Here is a 20965-nt window from a genome sequence, read left to right on the forward strand (position 1 = left end):
ATTGGCATATTTAAATAAGGGCGGGTCACGTGCGACATGTCCTTGCCCTCCCAGCGCAATAGCGGCCCCTATGGCCTTACCAGTGGGGGGAGGGGAGAGGGGAAGTACCGCAAAAATTTAGGTTCACAGCCGGAAGTGCTGCCGTGCTTTACGGCGCGCAGGGTGCTATTTGCTCCCTGCCGGGGCTTGACCATCCACGTGCTCAACCTCCCTTTCTCAGCCTCCCTTCCGGGACTGAAGAAAAAGGGAAGGGGAGTATTGGGGTGTCTGAGCTCCCCCCATGGCGGCCGCAGAAGAGGAACATCCCTTGAGGAACGGGCTGGTCATGAGTGAGGACGATGAGGAGAAGGAGGTGAACTTTCAAGCCCAACCGTATTTATTTCCAAAGCTGTACAGTGATACCTCAGGTTACATACGCTTCAGGTCATAGACGCTTCAGGTTACAGACTCCGCTAACCCAGAAATAGTGCTTCAGGTTAAGAACTTTGCTTCAGGATGAGAACAGAAATCGGGCTCCGGCGGCGTGGCAGCAGAAGGAGGCCCCATTAGCTAAAGTGGTGCTTCAGGTTACGAACAGTTTCAGGTTAAGAACGGACCTCCGGAACGAATTAAGTACTTAACCCGAGGTACCACTGTACTCTGTGTGATCCCATGTGTGGGGGAGGGGGTGGTTTAGAGCCATCCGCGCGTGGGGGAAGCGCTTTGTAAGCTCGGGGGGGGATACCTTTGTTGCCTTCTCCGGGTGCTGCGGTATTCCTGTTGAGCCGCTTTAATGCAGTTGGCTTTAAGGATTTCTTTGCCCCGTGAAAGATGCCCAGGACAGCATGCCACAGGCGTAGCCAAGGGGGAAGGGGGGGACAGTCATGTTGGTTCTGCCCCCCCCAAACAAAAGTCCTGCTCCCCAACCATGTCCTGACTCACCCCCCCCCCCCGCAAAAATTCTGGCTACGCTTATGCAATAAGGAATAAATATATTAAAGCTCTGCAAGATTAAATAGCAGAACTGGATTGTTGCCTCCTTTCAAAGGCTTAAATGGCTTTTGAAAATTCTACTCCTAATCCTGAGTTTTGATCCCGACATCTGTGTCTCCCCTTGTCCTTTCTTTTTTGCGTTTTTCCTTACGGCCACTCTCCAAAGCTATAAGCAGTGCGTTTTTCTATTAAAAGAAGTGCTGGAACTCACCTTGAACTCCTCCCTTGTAACGGCAATAGCACCCACCTGACAGGTGCAGGAACTTAGTTCCGGCAAGTTCCAACTGGGGGAAAAAGCTCTGGCTGTAAGGCAGTAAGTCCAGTGAGCAGGTCAGTCTGATTAGCTGGCAGCTGCATCTCCTCACAGGTTACCACTGTCATGCTAGAGGCTAGGTATGCTCAGTGGTACCCTTTGAAGTTATTATTCATAGTGTTGCAAGGATGAGTCTGGGTTCAGCCCTCTGTGAGATGGTCCTTGGCCCTTATTCATTGGTAACCTTTTGTTCCCCAGGCGGACAATGAAGAAGCAACAAAGAAGCACCACCAGCTTGTGGATTCACTCACTGCCTTGGCTGGAGCGAAGCGGTAAGAAGGAAGGGAGACTGTTTCATGGCCCTGGTGATGGAGACAAAGAATGAGCGATCTAAATAGCTTGATTTTCCATTCCTAACTAGGTCAATGTCCTTTCCTTTTTTTTTGCAGACGGAGGGCAGTTGAACGCACTGAGGCGAGCAGACAGATCTCAGAATTTGATATTTGTGGTGGAGGTGAGAGCTCTTGGAGCCTAGCAATCACTGACACAGATGGATCCTCTGTTACCCCTGGGGCATAGCTAGGAGGGAGCATGTGGCCAGATCCATGTACCATTTCTCAATATCTAGAGAACTGAGATGCATGGCTATAGAACAAGTTTGGCCTTCCAGATGTTACTGGACAACAACTCCCATGATCCCTAGCTATTGACCATGCTTGCGGGGCTGATGGGAGTTGTAGTTCAGCAAACATCTGAAGGTGCCAGAGGTTCCCCACACTTGCTATAGAACATATGCTTTGCATGCAGAAGAAAGTCCCTGGTTTGGTATCTCCAGGTTAAATGGTCACAAATCAGGTGATGGGGAAGGTCTCTCTGTCTGAGACCCTGAAGAGCTGGTGCTAATCAGAGTGATGATACTGGACAAGACGATGCACCCAGATCTGGCCTATCATCCAGTGTTACCATGTGTTGTGCATTGCAGATGCTAGAGAAAAAGTTCTCCTCTCAGAACTGCTGCAACCAGCTTCCAGCTCACCAGCTCTGAGTTCCATTCAGAAGCAGCTGAAGAAAGCCCAGAACAAAAAAGCCATCCAGCTCCCACTGAGCAAGGAGGAGAATGAGCGAGTGAGTTCAGTGGGCTGTTTTGGGGGCAGCTGTGCTTGGGGTGGTGGCAGGGAGGAAGATGTTGGCATTGGAGAAATGTGACGGAAAGGGCACTGGAGGGAGAAACCAAAAGGAGAGGAACAGAGGAAAATGTGTGTGTTGGCACTAGTAGGATAGACTGGCAAAAGTAGCTTTTCCTGTGGTACAGGTAATTCTCAACTTATATGGTTATGTTCTGCGGTGGTGGGTGGGATTGCCATTTTTCCCCAGATGCACCCTGCCTTTTTCAAATTTTTACAAAATTTGTTCGCCAAGCACATGAAGCTGAATGCACGCAAGTTCAATGTGTGTATGCTGGAAGTTACTTGTACCTCTCTTAATTTTTGTTGTCAAATTCATTTTCTCAAGGTTTGCTCCTAGGCTTATCCTTTGAAAATAAATAAATAAAGGGTCTTATAAATTAATGAGGAACAGGTCCACCAGGGGTTATCGGCTGTAACAGAACAATTCTGAGGCAGTATGCTAGACAGAGCATAAACAGGAAAAAGCCATCAGGTGCAATGTAGAACCAAATGTTCCTGTCTTGTGTGATAAAGCAAAGTATTTTTTTCTGCCTTGTGAAGAGGAGGGGTTCATGGACGTGAATTTAACTTGGGTGTGCTATGTTAATGGTTTCAGATCAAATAGATGGAGCGGAATTGATACCTGGCTACATTGCCAGCTCTCACTAAATGAAGTATTAAGATTCCAACAATGGGATTGCATCATATTCTGGGTGAAGTAAATTCCTAAATAACTTATACTGAGGCTTGACTATGGGCATCTTTATAGTGGGTGCTCTAAAATATGCCTCTGGGAAAGCTCGCTGTAGCTGGTCTACCATATATATGTGTGTGTGTGTGTGTGTGTGTATGTTTCAGACTAGTCGGAGCCAACAGAGGGTCACACTTTTATACAGTGGTGCCTCGTTAGACGAAAAGAATTCGTTCCGCGATTCTCTTCGTCTAGCGGTTTTTTCGTCTTGCGAAGCAAGCCCATTGACAGCTTAGCGGATTAGCGCTACAGCTGTCAAGCGGCTTCCAGCGATCAGCTGTTAAGCGGCTTATCAGCGGAACAGCTGATAAGCGGCTTAGCGGCTTAAGAAAAGGGCGAAAAAAGCGAAAAAAACCCGCGGGGGGATGCAAGATTTTTTTCGTCTTGTGAAGCAACCCCATAGGGAAATTCGTTTTACGAAGCGCCTCCAAAACGGAAAACCCTTTCGTCTAGCGGGTTTTTCGTCTTGCGAGGCGTTCGTCTTGCGGGGCACCACTGTAGTATGTTCTGCCAGAATTGGTTCTGGCTTGACAACTCCCACGTCTCCTTAAAGAAATACCTGTGTGTCACTGGGATCTTCCTGCTGAAGGTTGTGCTTGTCTTATCTGTCTACCTGCAGGTGGTGAGGGAAGCTGCATACACTCAGACATCTCAAGCCCTAGCTAAGTGGCAGCCAGTGGTGCAGCAAAACAGACGTGCTGAGCAGCTAGTCTTCCCATTGCAACAGGAGAGAGTGACTGTCGCGGCCATTGAGGAAGTGATAAATGGATGGCAGGTGGGTGTTGGTTGACCTCAGCAAGAAGTGAGAATTAGGCTTGAGCTGGACCCAGCTCTTGCACGGTGCTCTTGCCTCATGTTCAAGCCCAAGCTATGCTCCTAGAAGTGTAGGAAACTGCTCTTCTACTGTGTCCCATCTAACTTAATATTTTCTGCGTTGACTGCCAGCAGCTCTCCAGGGCTTCAGGCACAGTTCTCTCCCAGCCCTACCTGGAGGTGTGTGGGTGTGCCAATCATCTACTGTGGCTTCTGTAGCTTGTGGTCTGGTAGACGGAATTCTGACTTAGCTATTCAACTTCATAGCTCTAATCTCCTATTTGAGCAGAACTTACCAAGTTGCTTTCTCAGTTCTTCCTCTGAAAAAAAGAGAATTAGAGAGAGACTTACCTGTTTTATTGTGCAGATTAATACCATGTAAGTTGTTAGGCAATCCAATGTTACTATGCAGTTACAGACCCATTCAAAAACAAATGAAACCCCCAAACCATATAACTTCTAGCATAAGATTTGATATGGTTCACAGGTGTATATGAAACAGGGAAAAGAAAAATAGCCCATACAACACTTAACTGTCAGAATATTTTCATGAAGGTTTGTTGTGGGAAATGAATATCTATGAACTGTTTCTGTTACTGTTTTATTCATATCAGCCAATAAGCAAGCTAAATAACACTCAAAAGACCTTTCTGGATATCTTAGTCAGACAAGAATAAATCTGCTTTGCTCATCTCTTTTAAAAATTACAAAAAGAATACCTATTAGGATTTCTATCGCTCCATCCCCACGGAGGGCAGAATTGTTCCTTGTAAGAAAACCCCAATAGGCAGTTAAGGCAATTAAATTTGGTCCTAGAGAAGATCAGTCAATATTTGGGAACAGTCACATTATCCATATATTTGGCACAACCCTTGAAGTAGTCAGTGGACAAATCAAGATAAATTGGGGAGCAGGTTTTATAAGCATCTGTCATGGAGAAATTTGCATCAATATCTTTAACCTGAAGTTTAAGAATACAATTTGCCCAGTAGTGGTACTGAGTAGGAAAAAAATCAACAAAGGTCTAATAACTGTAATTTATTGATGCAGGCTTTGGAATTTTCTTCTTTTTTGTTGTTGCTAGAAATAATATATGGCAATTATGTGGTAACGCTATCTTATATGGGCTATCCAGTTCCAGCTGATCTTTTTCCATACCTCTGAGTTACTTTTAAAAGACAGCTGAAGAAAAATCTAGAGAATTTAGCCACAGGTGCATTTTTCTGGAAGAAAAGTACCGTTCTGAAAGTTTTATAAGTGTTTACATTTTACTTAAGATGATGTGGCACTTTGAAAACTGGGAAGTGCAACAGAAAAGGAAAAGGTAGCAACCAACCACTTCCCTCTGTTTCTGTGCCCATTCAAGCTCTGTTGCTTTAACTGCTCTTCCTGCCTCTATCATACTATTTCGTCTCCATGAGCCTGTTCTTTTATACAGCTTTGCCATTTCAGCCAAGGCAGCCCTCCCTCTCATCATGTTTGGAGAGCACTCATTCTTAAAACTTCCTGTCTGTATTGGAACTAAAACCTATCCTTACTAAAGACTCTGAAAGGTGTGGTATTCTCCCTTTTTTGAAAAGGAGGGTTGTGTAGAAATAATTCATGAGTTCTTCAGTAAGGGTGCAGTATAAATGTAACAAATAAATAATAATACATTCTACTTATTTATTTGTTTGTTTGTTTATGTATTTATGTATTTATTTATTTATTTAGCTAGCTAGCTAGCTATCTGCCTGCTATGGTTTTTGCTCGGCCAATAACTAACATGCTTTTGGTACGATAAAAGCAGTGAAACAATAAAATAGGAAATAAATTCTAAAAAGTAGTATTACAACAGTCTTCATAGGGACAGAGAAAAGGTAAAACCATAACGACAGCATCTAATCACAAGCTAAAACATTTCAGGGGTAAAACAAACAGAGTTTGAATGCCTGTGCCCCCCCCCTTTAAAGGCTTTGCCTGGTTCTAAAACAACATTAGAGTTCAAGCAATCCCCTCTTGTGGAGGGTCTTATGCAACCTGGGGCCACTGCAGAGAAGTCCCTTTTACCTGATGGTCTTCTCACCATAACTTTGCTGGCAGAGGTTTCCAGAAAAGGCCCCCCAATGATAATCTCAGGGCGCTTGTGGGTACACAGTGAGATGAAGCAATCCTTCAGATACTGCAGCCCTAAGCCATGAAGGGCTTGAAATGTCAAAACCAGCCGAGCCTTGGAACTAACTTGGAGCCAGTGAATATGGGAAAGCATCTGTTTAACATGCTCATAACTTGGTTAGTTCCTATGTTGCCTCAAGTTTCCAGATAGTCTCCAGAGGCAGCAATGACAAGCACAGTCTGCAAAGGAAAAGGTAGCATCCCTTCACGTAAAATCAGACTGGCAAATAAAGTATTGTGAGGTCGGGGGGTGAGGGTCCCCTGTTTTGTTAGTGACCTTTTGCAACCTTGTTGGACTAGTCTTTAGAGTAAGCTGAAACTTACCTCTCTGTGTCCATCCTTCCGACGTCTCACTCGCTCTAAGGCACGAACACCCCTGGAGCAAGAAATCTTTGATATTCTGCACAGAGGAAAGCAGCCAGTGAAGGACCCACTCCTGACGCCACAGGAGAAGTCCTCGCTGCAGGCCATGAGTCTGGAGGAGGTGAGTCTAGATCTGGCTGTTTCTGTCCCATTCTCCATCTCTCCCTCCCTCCTGGATCCCACACTGCCTTGCTCTGTAAGCTTTTACAGTCAGCCCTCCTCTCCATTTGTGCGCATTTCCAGGCACAGTTGCGACGTATGCAGCGCCAGAAGGCTCGAGTCCTGCAGTCCTACTATGAGGCTAAGGCACGACGTCAGCGGAAGATCAAGAGCAAAAGGTAAGCAATTGTCGTAGAGCAGCGGCTGGCAACCTACAGTCCCATTAGTTCTGATAGCGGACCACAAAACTGTCATTCCCCTCCTTCCCCTGCAAGCACAGTTACCTGCTCCGTGCCTGATATCAAATTTTACATTGGGTGTGGGCGCAGGTAAAGACATGGGTGTGAAAGAACAATTGGGAAGCTGCACAGTATGCTCCCAGTTGATTCTGTTCCAAGAAAGGCTTGATGTGCTGATCAGATGATTGGTCGCGACAGCAAGGCTTTCAGGGATTGGCTGCACTACAGAGTTCTTGAAGAACTCCTTAGTTCAACTGATCCCTGCCAAAACCAGACATTGCTGTAAGTTCTGATCAGCTGACTTAAGTTGGAGAAAATTTGTGAACAGCCATCCAACCCACCTTCACCCTTTTAAGTTGGCTGCTGAAAAAGAAATGAGGCTGGGTGGGAAAAGTCCTCTTCTCACTTTTGTGGATGAGCCCGGTTCAGTTTCTGCATAGTTCCTTGCAGCCCACGAAGGACTAGGCATCTTGCGACTTGCTACACTGGGCTCCTTTGGGAGGGAAGGGCAAGACATAAACGTAATTTTAAAAATAATTAAATAATAAATAACATTTGGAGTATGTTAGAATGAGGAATTCTAAAACAGATTCAAATCCCTGTGCGCGCAAAATGAAAACATGCAGCCCCGTGTGCGGTTTCTCTGTTCCCCAACAGGTGTGGGCTCTGTTTGTTTATTTTTTACACTTTTCTTGCAATGATCTCTTGAGAAGATGGTGTACATTGATCTCCCCCTCCCTCTCAACATTCCCATGCCCATTTTATCTTTATCCTGTGAGGTGGGTAAGGCAGAGACATTGACTCAATCAGGGTGACCCATTGAGCTTGACAGCTAGCAGGGATTTGAAACAGACCTTCTGGCCTTAGGCTGATACTCCACACAAGGGGTGGGGAACTAGTAGCCCTCAATAAGTTGCTGGATTCCAACCCCTACCATCCCTGGCCATTGGTTGTACTGGCTGAAGTTGAGGGGAGGGCAGCAACATTTAGAGTCACAGTTTTCTTGTCCCTTCTCTAACCACTTCACTGACTCTCTGCTGCAGCCTCTGGCCCTCCAGATGTTGCTGAACTTCAATTCCCATCAGCCTCAACAAGCATTGCCAATGGCCAGGGCAAACAGGTTCTACACACCAGCTCTATTGCCTCCCTTGAATCAGGAGTTGGCAGTGATGTCAGTTAGCTGTGTGTCCTTTCCCTCTGGCCTGGCTATTCAAGCCTCAGACATTGCTATCTTCCTCTTCCTGAAGGTATCACAGGATGCTTAGGAAGAGCAGGAAACGCAAGGTGCTGAAAGAATTCGAGACGTTGCAGAAAACTAACCCTGAGGCAGCTCTAGAAGAGCTAGCTAAAATTGAGAAAGCGCGTATTGAGGTGAGGTCAGCCCCCTACCTGTGGTACCGAGATGAGGCCCCTCTGCCTAGTGGAGGGTGCTTTCTTACTGTACTCCACCATCGTGACATTTTGCCTTATTTCTCTGTGCAGGAGAGGATGAGCCTGAAACACCAGAACAAGGGCAAGTGGGCCAAATCTACAGTCCTCATGGCAAAGTACAACCTAGAGGTGAGAGACGTGAGGAGCGAGGAGGCTTTATCAGCCAAAACCCGTTCTTAACATGTAATTAAACCAAGGCAGGTGCTTGAGAGATTTGATTGAGCTGAAACGTACCTTCCAGAAAAGGGTTGGCTGAAATTATCAGTCTTTTCCCATAGAAGTGGTTTTTAGAGCACCTTTAACAACATTTGCAAGTGGGTGATAAAAGGCCTTTCTTTTGTCCGCTTGCCTTCCTGCCATTGGGTGGATTTACATCCAAAGCCAAAAACAGATGGCAAAACATTTTCTGGCCAGTTGCAATTCATACCCTTTCTCCTGGGAAATTGACTTTCTCTGGAGAGTATTGTTTGAAATTCTTACTTGGGAGGGGGAGGAAATAGTATTTTAAGTTGGGCTGTTAAATATTTTACTTGCTTCCTGGGTGGTTATTAGATGGGTCTATGCTTTGCTGGTCCCCTTGTGGCTCAAAATACGGGATACTGTAAGTCAGGGAAGGGCCAAAGATAGATCTACAATCTACTGGTAGATTGTTGGACAATTTGCAGTAGATCAGCAAGGGTTTCTGACTTCTGATTGCTTAACAACAGCTGTGTCAAAAAGAATCCTCCGGCACCAGACCATTCAAGCTCTAACTGAAATAATACAGAAACTGGTTTGTCTATGCAAACCATCCGAGTATCCATGTTGACTTTTGGGGTGCAGCAGATAACTGTCTCCTCCCCCTATGCCTCCTTTTTGCATATGGCACCACCTTCAAAGGTAGAGTTGTCATATTTCAAAAAGTGAAAATCCAGACACAAAAGTTGTTGAAATTTTGGCTGGTTGTTTTTGTGTTTTTTTGCCAGAGTCTTTGAGTTGTGTGTGTGTGAGAGAGAGAGAGAACGACAGACTTTTTTTAGCTATTTTATGGAAAATAGGCAAAAACGACACTGCTGACATGAGTTACCATACGTCTAGATTTTCCCAGACATGTTGCTGATTTGCACCTGGACACTGCTTCCAACTGCAGTATTCCGGATATGTCCAGGAAATTCCAGACGTATGGTAACCCTATTCAAAGGCTCTACTCTTTCCACCTGGCTTTGGGGGTTGGATGGAACTGGGAGGGTTCTAGTGAAGAAGCAAAGAATAGCTTTTGTAAGCCTAAGGTCTGCAAGTAAATGCTGTTGCCTGCCTGCCTTTCTAGGCTAGGCAAGCCATGCAGGAGCAGCTGGCCCGGAACAAAGAACTGACCCAGAAAGTATGCCCGGCCTCCGATAGCGAGGAAGGTGGCAACGACACTGACGCAGAGGGGGATCTCGTGCCAAGTGTTGTCAATGAGAGACCTGCTGGGCTGGATCCAGACAACCCCTGGATGTTGGGACGGCCCCACGCAGAGCCCAAGGAGGACCTTCCAGCTGAACCAGAAGACAGCGAAGAGAGTGACGAAGAGATGGAGCCACCTGCAACCAAGGAGGAGACTTTGCTGCAAGGCTTTGTTGCAGGTCAGCAGGGCCAGGGCCATAAAACAATGCATGGTGTGGGGAAAATGAACAGATAAGATGCTATTATTCCTTGTATAATACCAGGGCAGGGTCATCCAGTGAAAACAATAGGCTGTATATTCAGGATACATTTTTTTATTATTATTAATTTTCTTTTCTCATAACAAATTATTCAATATCATCATTTAACATCCATTTTCTAGTTTCCCCCCTCGCTGTTGACTTCTCCCAACTTCTATTTCTGGTTTGTTACATTCTGTTTATACATAAAGTTCTGTTATCACTAATTATATTTCTTGTTATCTGTAAATAAAGTTGTGAATGTTTATTTAAATCCTGGCAATGAGTCCATGTTTTTTTCTTGTTTCTGCAAGTAAAGGGTTCCCATTATTTTCCAAAGTCACTATTGTCCTTTTCACACAGTTTGGCTGTTAATTTTGCCAGTTCTGCATAGTTCATCAATTTTTCTTGCCATTGTTCTTTAGATGGTATTTTTCCAGTCTTCTAGTTTTGTGCTATTAGGATTTTTGCTCCTGTAGGTAGCGTACATGAATAACGTCTGATTTTTCTTTGACATTTCTTATCCTAGAATACCTAACAAAAAGGCTTCTGGTTTTTCCACAAAGGTTATTTTAAACATTTTCTTCAATTCTTTATATATCATTGCCCAATTTTTAAAAATAATCTTACAATCCCACCACATGTGATAAAATGTACCTTCCCTTTCTTTATATCTCCAACAGTTCTTTTGTTCTGTTTTGTATATTTTGGCCAGTTTTAATGGTGTAAAGTACCAGCTGTACATCATTTTCATATAATACTCTTTCAACAATATACAATCCATAAATTTCAGGTTCACTTTCCAAAGCCTTATCCAATCCTCAAATTGTATGTTATGACCTATGTTCTGTGCCCACTTGATCATTACTGCTTTAACGTCTTCATCTTTAGTTTCCCATTCCAACAGAATATTATACGCCTCCTTTAACAATTTAGAATTATCATCTATGATATCCTTTTGGAAATTGGAAACTGTAAGTGTAACTGTGTGTTGTCTTCCATGAAGATTTCATTTAATTGCCTATAATGCAACCAACTCTGAAGGTGTTCCTTTATCTCATCGTAATCTTTCAATTTCCACTTTCCTTTTTGTTTTACTAATAAATCTCTATATGTTGGCCATATTCCTTTCATTGTTAACGTTTTAAGTGATAATGCTTCAATAGGTGACAAGCACCACGGAGTTTTGTATTCCAGTACAGTGGTGCCTCGCAAGACGAAAATAATCCGTTCTGCAAGTCTCTTCGTCTAGCGGTTTTTTCGTCTTGCGAAGCAACCCAATTAGCACTATTAGCGGTTTAGCGGCTATTAAAGGCTTAGCAGCTAAAAGGCTATTAGCGGCTTAGAAAAAGGGGGGGAGCGGAAAAAATCGCAAGACTCACAAGACGTTTTCGTCTTGCGAAGCAAGCCCATAGGGAAATTTGTCTTGCGAAGCGCATCGAAAAACGGAAAACCCTTTCGTCTAGCGGGTTTTTCATCTTGCAAGGCATTGTCTTGCGGGGCACCACTGTAATTCTTTGTATTTTTCCCATACCCTTATCAGGGACTTTCTAATTATGTGATTGTGGAATCCTTTGTGTACCTTTGCTTTTCCATGCCACAGATATGAATGCCAATCGAATCTGTTGTCGTGTCCTTCTGAGTCTATTGCCTCCTCTTTTTCCAATTTAATCCAGTCCCGAATCCAAATAAGGCATGCTGCTTTGTAGTAAATTTTAAAATCTGGAAGAGAAAAGTCTCTTCACTGTTGTAAGTCTGTAAGTGTTTTGTGCTTTATTCTTGACCTTTTCCCATTCCAGATAAATTTTGAAATATCTTGCTGCCATTTTTGGAAGCAAGCATTATTACTTATTATCAGTATTGTCTGAAAAAGGAACAGCATTTTTGGCAATACATTCATTTTTATTGCAGCAATTCGTCCTAAAAAAGAGAGGTTCATCCTATTCCATATTTCCAAATTCCTTTTTATTTCATTCCAATTTTTTTTCATAATTGTCTTTGTAAATACAGTGGTACAGTGGGTTAAGAACTTAATTTGTTCTGGAGGTCTGTTCTTAACCTGAAACTGTTCTTAACCTGAAGCACCACTTTAGCTAATGGGGCCTCCTGCTGCTGCTGCACCGCTGCTGCATGATTTCTCTTCTCATCCTGAAGCAAAGTTCTTAACCTGAGGTAATATTTCTGGGTTAGCAGAGTCTGTAACCTGAAGCATATGTAACCCAAGGTACCACTGTATTAAGATTCTTTGTCGTTAGCCATATTCCTAAATACTTTACCTACTTGTGGATTTCTATATAGATTCTGATAGTTCTTTCCTGTTTCTTTAAGATTTTTAACTAACAGTTTTGTTTTGTTTTTATTAAGTTTAAAACCTGCTACTTGTCCAAACTTTTGAATTTTTTTTCTATTACTCTAGGGAGAGAATTCTTTGGATCTTCTACAGTAATAACCAAATCGTCCATGATGGCTTTCAATTTATGTTCATTTTTCTTTATTCTTATTCCTGCTACTTCTTTATCCATTCTAATATTCCTTGCCAGAACCACCAGGACCAGAATAAACAAAAGCGGTGATAATGGACATCCTTGTCTAGTTCCTTTTTGTATTTTACATTGGTTTGTTATCACCTGGTTAATAATCAATTTTGCATTCTGTTCTGAATAGATAGTTTGTATTCCCTTGTTAAATTTTACTCTAAATTCCATTTTTTCAAGAACTTTTTCATGAAGTCCCAAGAAACATTATCAAATGCTTTTTCTGCATTTATAAACATCAATGCTGCTTGTTTTTCATTTTGCAATTCCAGGTATTCAATTATGTTTAAAACGTTTCTGATAATATCTTTCATTTGTATACCTGGAAGAAATCCTGCTTGGTCTTGATGTAAATGTTCCTCCAAAGATCTTTTGTGCAAACAGTTTGTAATCGTTGTTTAATAGTGAGATGGGCCTATAATTTTTTACTAATGTTATATCTGAATCTTGTTTTGGTATTAATGTTATATAGGCCTCTTTCCATGTTTCTGGGACTTCCCCTGTTTTTAAAATCTCATTCATCATATCTTTTAAGGGAATCACAAGCTGTTCATTTAATTTTTTATAATACTTTGCAGACATTCCATCTGGTCCTGGGGATTTGTTTGTCTTTGCTTAATTTATTGCATCTAATATTTCCTGCCATGTTATTTCGCCATTTGATAGTATCCATTTCTCTTCATTTATTTTTGGGAGAGTGCTGCTTTTTATATATTCTTCCATCAGTGTCTTCTTTTCAATTCCTTTTTTGTAAAGATCTGTAAAGTACTTAATGAAGTCTTCCCTTATTTCCTTTGGTTTGTCAGTGACCTTACCATTATGTTTTATCTTATTTATATAATTTTTTTGCTCACTTTTCCTCATTTGCCATGCCAGTAATTTCCCTGGCTTGTTGGCACGTTCAAAATACTTTTGTTTCATCCTTTTAATTTTCCAACTCATTTCCTCATTAATCAACATTGAGTATTGAATTTGTAATAGTTTAATTACCTGTTTAGCTGTGTCTTTATTTGGGTTTTTTATTAATTCTTTTTCCTTATCTGAAATTTCATCTAAAATTTCTTTCTTTTTGTTTTCTCTTGCCTTTTTCTTAATTGAGTTTTGTTGCATAAACAGTCCCCTCATGACTTCTTTGTTAGTGTCCCATATTGTTTGCAGCCTGGTTCCATTATTAAGATTTAATTCAAAGTAATCTCCCAGAACCTTTTTTGCCTTTTCTAACAAGATTTTATCATCTAATAGATCCTCATTCAATCTCCATCTAAAGGTGGATTAACTTTCTTTCAGAATTTCCATTATTATAGGACTATGATCCAACAATGTTCTGGGATCTATTTCAATTTTTAAAACTTTTGATTCTAATTCTTTTGAAATCCAAACTGCATCCAGTCTGCCACTACTGCCACATACATGTGAAAAAGGTGAACTGTTTATCAAACACATGTTTTGCTCTCCAGATATCTATTAAATTCAATGCCTTTGTCATATCAAAAAAAGTTTTGGGTAGACTACCTGCTTTAGTGTGTTTTTTCCTAATTGTTCTGTCCATCTCTAATGCTGGTACCCCATTCAGATCTCCCATTAGTATTACCTTCTCATCTGCAATCTCCAAAAGATCTGTTTCCAATTTTTGAAAGAATTTTCATTTGGTGTTTATATTCCACCAATACTATCTTTTCTTCCTAGACTTTGATTTGTGCCACTAGAATCCTCCCTTTATTGTCATTTTGGATTAGCTTGGGTACAAATGCAGGTTTAATGTAAAATACTACACCACGTCTTTTAGCATTGTCTGCTGAAATAAAATCCACCCCCAATTTTTTTATTAATCAGAATTATTTTGTGTTTGTTTGCTACGTGTGTTTCCTTCAGGGGAGAAAAGTATATTTTGACTGCTGCAAGAAGCAATCATTTTATTTACCTAGTTGACAGAAGTTTGCATACTGCTTAAATCTCCACACGGTTTTAGAAGGAATGAACTGAAATATTTCTTTTAAAAATACTGACAAATGCAAAAACAGGTCAACATTTATTTTAAAACTCAAAATAAATAGAAATAAAATTGGATGTGTTAAAACGATATGCCTAGGTAGGCTTGCTGGGGTGTGTGTGTGTGTGTGTGTGTGATGTATTCCAAAAAGTTGATTAGTGAAGATTTTGGGTCTGCCGATATTAACCATGATGGCAATATGGAGCATCCACATTCCAAGGCAGTGTACCCTTGAGTACCAGTTCCTAAAGAGCAGCAACGGAGATAGAGTCTTGGTTTTCCTACCCTGCAGAATGCTGGGCTAGAGTGATGTCTGATCCAGCAGTGCCCTTCAGATGCTATGTTAATTTGCGTCGTGTTCTTGCTTCAGGTCTTAACGGTGAGGAAGTGATGCCCAAGGTGACGGACGGGCTTTTACCAGCACCTCCAAGCCCTGTGCCAGAGGGGCCGCTCCTGAATGAGAAGCTGGAACGGCTTCGTACCTTAGAGGATATGGAGGCCATCGAGACAGAGGAAGTCCCACTGGAAAACGGAATGCCAGAAGTCAACGGTGCTGAACTTCAGCAGCCTCCGGAAGCTGAGCCATCGCCCAAGGGTGGCAAGACCCAGAGCTCCAAGAAGAAAGCCAAGCGCAAGGCTCTGATTGATCTGAAGGCAGTGCTGGCTCAGCCACTTCGTCCCATTCAGTGTCCATTTTTGCCTTCTGCTGTACAGGACGAGGTGAGCACCATTGTTGTTGTTTAGTCGTGTCCGACTCTTCATGACCCCATGAACCAAAGCACACCAGGCACCAGGCAACCAGAGCAAACTCATGCTTGTAGCTTCGAGAACACCGTCCAACCATCTCGTCCTCTGTCGTCCCCTTCTCCTTGTGCCCTCCATCTTTCCCAACATCAGGGTCTTTTCCAGGGAGTCTTCTCTTCTCATGAGGTGGGAAAGTATTGGAGTCTCAGCTTCAGGATCTGACCTTCCAGTGAGCACTCAGGGCTGATTTCCTTAAGAATGGAGAGGTTTGATCTTCCTGCAGTCCATGGGACTCTCAAGAGTCTCCTCCAGCACCATAATTCAAAAGCAGTGAGCACCATTAGGAGGGGCTAATCAGGGGTTCCATGGATCCGGAAGAGCTAAGTGCTAACACTTTACTTGCACTGTGCCCCTTCAGGCTAACGGTGTGGGAAGCGTTCATCTTTGAAAGCTCCCCAATGGGAGAAAGCTAGTATGTCAGGGAGAAGGTTTAATCTCCTTGGCAGGTTTGTTTTCCAGCTGCAGGGAGCCTTATCCCAATGCATCAGGGAAGAGAGAGCATGCTTTACATTAGGGATGGGGCGGGGCTGTGGCCCTCCAGATGTCATTAGTCAACACCCATCAGCTCCAGTTAGCATAGCCAACTATGCTAAGGGTAGTTGTAGTCTGATAACATCAGGAGGTCCACAGGTTCCCCTTCAATCACATGAACTTTGGTTCATTCCTTGTTTTGTTTCTCATTAAAAACTGATTTTGGGTAGCAGAACTAGAAGCCGTATTTGCCTAGAGTTATTGGAGAGCCAGCACTAAGCTAAAAGGACCAACTGTCTCACTGTATGAGAAAGCCAATCGTTGCCTTCACAGATTAGCTTTTTCAGAGCAGGCTGGCCCAGTTCAGAAATGAATGGCAAATTAGGGTTTGTTCTTAGAAGAAGAAACCTGAGGCCACATGTATAAGAGGAGGCTGAAAGCTTCTACTTTACCCCTTTTAAAAAAATGTTTTTATTTGAATGCACACACATTGTATATACATATACATATATGCATACATATAGAGTATTAAGAATAATAACCTGGTGAAAGCACCTAAATATCAACAACAGCAATTACAAAAAACAAAAACTAGGCTATTAACATTAGTTCAATTTATATGCCTAGAGAAACTTAGACATTTAATAGGAGTAACTAATAATACAATGGTATCTCGGTTCTCAGACGAAATCCATTCGCTTTTTCAAAAACCAAGGCACAACTTCCCATTGGTTTCAAGAGCTTCTTCCACTCAGCGGAAGCTGCTTTGCACATTCGGGTTCCGAAAAGCATTTACTTCCAGGTTTTCAGTGTTCAAGAACTGAAACATACGACAACGCAGGCATTCGGGAACCGAGGTTCCACTGTATAACCAAAGGGACATTATTATGCTTTAGAATTAATCACAGTTCCCTGTTAAGTCCGAACTTGAGGAACTGTGGTTAGGTGTCTTCAGTATGCTGGTTTATTTTTTAATGAACAGCAGATGAAACAAATTTCTGTTCCACAAGTGCAGACATAACAAGGAACTGTCCAGAGCTTACAAGCAGGTGATTTCAACCTCCTTTCACATAAAGAAGGGAGAAGAGGAAGGGACAGCAGCAGCACAGTGACGCTAATAAAATCGTCAGAAGGAACCATGAGGGTCATCTAGTCCAACCCCCTGCAATGCAGGACTCTTGCCCAACATGGGGCTCAAACCCACAACCCTGAGATTAAGCCTCTTGTTATGCAAGTGTATTATCTGATCAGCCTTACAGGTGGTGTTTGACTAATGGCTCCCATTATCTGTAAGCATTGGTTTTGCTAACTGGGGGATGATGGGAATTGGAGTCCATCAGTATTGGGGGGGGCACATTGGGGTGGGCTGCAATGTGACAAAGCATGCTTTGTCATTTAATTTGAATTATGCCAGCATGTCTTAAGCAGACAGCTTGTGTACTACAGGAAAGTATTCGAGGACCGAACTGCTCCAGAGAATTCTTGCAAGCGAGCTGAGTCACATGCTGCTGGGAAAGGGAAGGAGGTGTTTTAAAATCCAAACACCAGAGCTCCTGGGCAGACCTCTGGGCAGAGAAATTCCTTCCTGCTCCAAATCCCTGCACTGAGTCAGACTCTGTGAGCAGAAGCAATTCAGCAATCTCCTCGAATGAGCTTTCATTCATTTCATTCATTCAGCAGACCTATTGTCTGGAGATCCTGTGAGACTCCTTGTCCACCTGCCTCCTGATCTTTTTCTCCCTTGCAGCTAGAGATGGGCAAAGACCAGCGGCAGGTGATCCGGGAGGCCTTTGCAAGTGACAACGTCGTTGCCGACTTTATGAAAGAAAAACGTCGGGCAGAGCAGAACAGCAAACCAAAAGTTATCAATCTGGTGCTTCCAGGATGGGGCGAGTGGGGAGGTGCAGGACTACGGCCGAGTAAGATGAAGAAGAGAAGGTATGTTTCAGGACGGAAGCTTAGTGGTCTGTCACTGCCAGCTGTCACCTGCTTCACCTCCCTTCTTCCTTTTCTTTTTTGCCCTCTAGGTTCCTTATCAAACCAGCAGCTGGGCCCCCAAGGAAAGACAGGCACCTGCCCAATGTTATCCTGAGTGAACAGCGCAATATTTCAGCAGCGGTGCATCAGGTGAGTTTATCACTCTGGCCTGGGAGACTGCCGTTCACGCTTTCACCTGCAGAAACAATGTGGGGGAAAGAAGATGCGGTATAAATGTTCTTAGAATCATAGAATTCTAAGATGTTAGAATTGACTTCTTTTTCTTCTTAATTATAGAGTTGGAAGGGACCTCAAGGGTTGTCTAGTCTAACCCCCTGCAATGCAGGAATGTAATTAAACTCTGTGAATTTAACTGTGCCATTAAACTACTTCTTCTCTACACTGCAGGTGAGCCAGCTGCCTTTCCCCTTTGAGAACAGCAAGCAATTTGAACGCAGCATCCAAGCACCCATGGGCCCCACTTGGAACACCCAGCGTGCTTTCCAGCGTCTGACAGCTCCTCACATTGTCACCAAGCCTGGCCACATCATCCGGCCCATCAGTGCTGAGGACAGTGAGCTGCTCTGCAAAGTGGAAAAGGCAAACGGCATGGGAAGGGAGCCGGATTTGGCACTGTCATTGTCACCCCACAGTCATCACCCACGCCATGCTTCAAAGAGGAAGGGTCGGCGGACCTAAGTCCTACAGGGACTCCGCCATACAGGCCAGACTCCTTGGGATAACTGGCGTTGTTGTCTTCTTATTTTCTTCGGTCAATTTTATTGATTTTCAGTATATAACACAGAAACACATACAACAAATGTCTTCGTTTCCCATCCCTCCCTCCCTCCATTTATTCCCACGGAACAAATCAGTTTATTAAATTCTGCCAGAGTCCATTGAGTGAATTAGGTGGATGCCGGTCATAAGGGTTATCATTTTGAAAACCCAATGAAAGGATGACAAGTTTCAGACATCTATGTCTTCTGTGCTGTTCAGAGTTTGTACTCTCCTTGTTCGTTTTTCCAGTAAGGGAAATTGTCTGTGCTTCCACACAGAATTCTGTGAATGATCCAGTCTCTTCCATTTCTGTGCCACCAAGTGGAAAGTGAATCTATTAACCATTTGTATAAAACTGTGGAACAGTAGAATTTGAAGGGCTCACCGAGGGTGACCTAGTCCTGCAATGCAGGAATCTCAACACGCAATCCCTTGTCCAATTTGAAACCATACCAGACCCTGCTCAGCTTTACAAATGTGTTAGTAGTTTTATTGCTGCAGTTGAAATTAAGCTGATCTTCCCTGGAAATGGATAACAGTCCTAAACTTGATGTGCAATCTGCATGTTGCCCCTTGATGTGGCTTCCTCCCCCCACCCTGTGAACACCTTTTACCAAAAGGATGTACATAAGTCACATGTGGAACATTGTACCAATTGTATTGCAAGCTTACAAACATAAGTATGATAATAATTTATTACTATAGCTGCATGTTAGTGGTGTCAGATGCCATTTATGTAACAGCTTAAATGTAATCACTCATATATGAGTTGAGACTAATGCTAAGGGTTTTTTGGTCCATAAATTATTCCAATCCACGTCTTCACTTTCTATGCTAAATCAGTTTCCCACAGCCATTTTACATGATCATGTTGTCCAATTGTTAGTTGGCTGAGTATTTTGAAAAGCATAGGTTTGTATTGCATATTATCATTCTAATTGTATTTTGTAGATGAGCCGCATCATTATACTTCTGGAAGTGTTGGTAAATCACTGTCAATCTTAGGTCTTTTGCCTTGATGGACAAACCTTACCAATAATTTTAAGAGTTTCAATCAATATACAAATAGGAATAGTCTGAAATGAAAACAATTTTTGTAATTCCATCATTTTTACCGATGACGCTCTTACCATTCATGATAGGTTTAACTTGGGCCTATTACTTACGGTCTTTAACAGTATCTTTAGTAATGGTAAAAAAGTACTTTTATCAAGCTTTACCCAAGAATTCCTAGATATTTTACATGGTGGGGGCAGATCTTAAAGCCTGTGATCACTTTGAATGTACCACAATTCACAGGATAAACTAAAACACAACTACTTGTTCAGAGATAGCCCAGCAATTTTACCATATGCTTTCCATCTCCCTGTTGGCCTCTGACAGTGATTAGTCTGGATCAGAGATCATCAGTGCGATATAATCAGCAAATAAATTGAGAGGGTAAGTCTGACCGTTGCGCAGATGACGTCACCACCACCCTGTCTTTTTAAATAAGTGTTATTTGTTTTTTGAGAAATCAATAAACAAATTTAACAAAATACAACTTGCCAGTTGTTCCCTCAATGTCAAATTTTCAATGTCATTTTCTCCTGATAACTCAACAGCCCATATGCGCATATATCATGAGGCAAGTGACAGACCCATCACCAAATTTCCAGCATTTAGCTTTTTGAGGCCAACTGGAGTTTATTCTAGTGTTTAGCTTCCACTTAATTGAAGAAGCTAGCTGTCTGTTCAGCCAGTTGTGTTTTCTTGGAGGGAAAGAAGGGAAGATGGGATTGGGTATTCAATGTGAAGACATTGGTCTACTAGCCACGAATTTGGTGACAAGGTTGGTTGGTTTAAAAGTGCAAGCTTGTATTGAAATATATGTTTAATACCTGGCTCTTTTTCATAAGCAAATTACTTTAAACATAATGCAGTTGGGTTTGTTCATCTCTTCCAAGATTAATTGCCATGCTCTACTCAACCTACTATGGGGAAAAACTATAAATATACTGCTACTTCAACAAGCTCAAGGGAAATAAAGCTATTAACATGTATTTATCTCCAATAAAACTTCTACATTTGATTGCATCATGTGTGGGATTGTTGTTGTGACTTCCTGAGGTGTAAATCTAAGAATCGGTGCTGAAAGCTTCCTATTAATATTTGCACATTTAAAATGCTTGTTAATTGTGTGCATGTGTGTGTAGAAAACTACACCTTATAAGCAGAAATGGGAGTGAGAGTGCAGAATACAAATAATTACAAATGAAACTTCTATGGCAAATTGTTCCTGTGTTGGCTCTAAAGACTGAAAGCATATTTTGCAGATCAGCACTGTCACGCTACGTGTTTCCATTGCCCCTGCTGCAACATGTGAACATCCTGCTATAGAGATAAGGAGTGTTCAGGTATTTGCCTGAACTCTCAAACTCTGTATTCAAGGGAAAAAGCAGGGG

The 20965-nt window shown here is 42.5% G+C and overlaps 1 protein-coding gene across 1 annotated transcript; it reads left to right on the forward strand.

Annotated features, from left to right (window-relative positions):
* Nucleotides 1-109: 109 nt before the first annotated feature.
* UTP14A (UTP14A small subunit processome component) lies at nt 110-20597 on the forward strand. Its single transcript, XM_081897393.1, has 14 exons — nt 110-352; nt 1484-1557; nt 1675-1739; nt 2208-2350; nt 3762-3917; nt 6474-6593; nt 6716-6810; nt 8118-8241; nt 8353-8430; nt 9608-9905; nt 14860-15209; nt 17512-17702; nt 17792-17891; nt 18150-20597. Exons 1-14 carry the CDS (start codon nt 281-283, stop codon nt 18438-18440), a joined length of 2157 nt encoding a protein of 718 aa, XP_081753519.1. The 5' UTR covers nt 110-280; the 3' UTR covers nt 18441-20597.
* Nucleotides 20598-20965: the final 368 nt, after the last annotated feature.

The sequence above is a fragment of the Podarcis melisellensis genome (genome assembly GCF_964234715.1).
Source record: "Podarcis melisellensis genome assembly, chromosome: Z".
Lineage (NCBI taxonomy): Eukaryota > Metazoa > Chordata > Lepidosauria > Squamata > Lacertidae > Podarcis > Podarcis melisellensis.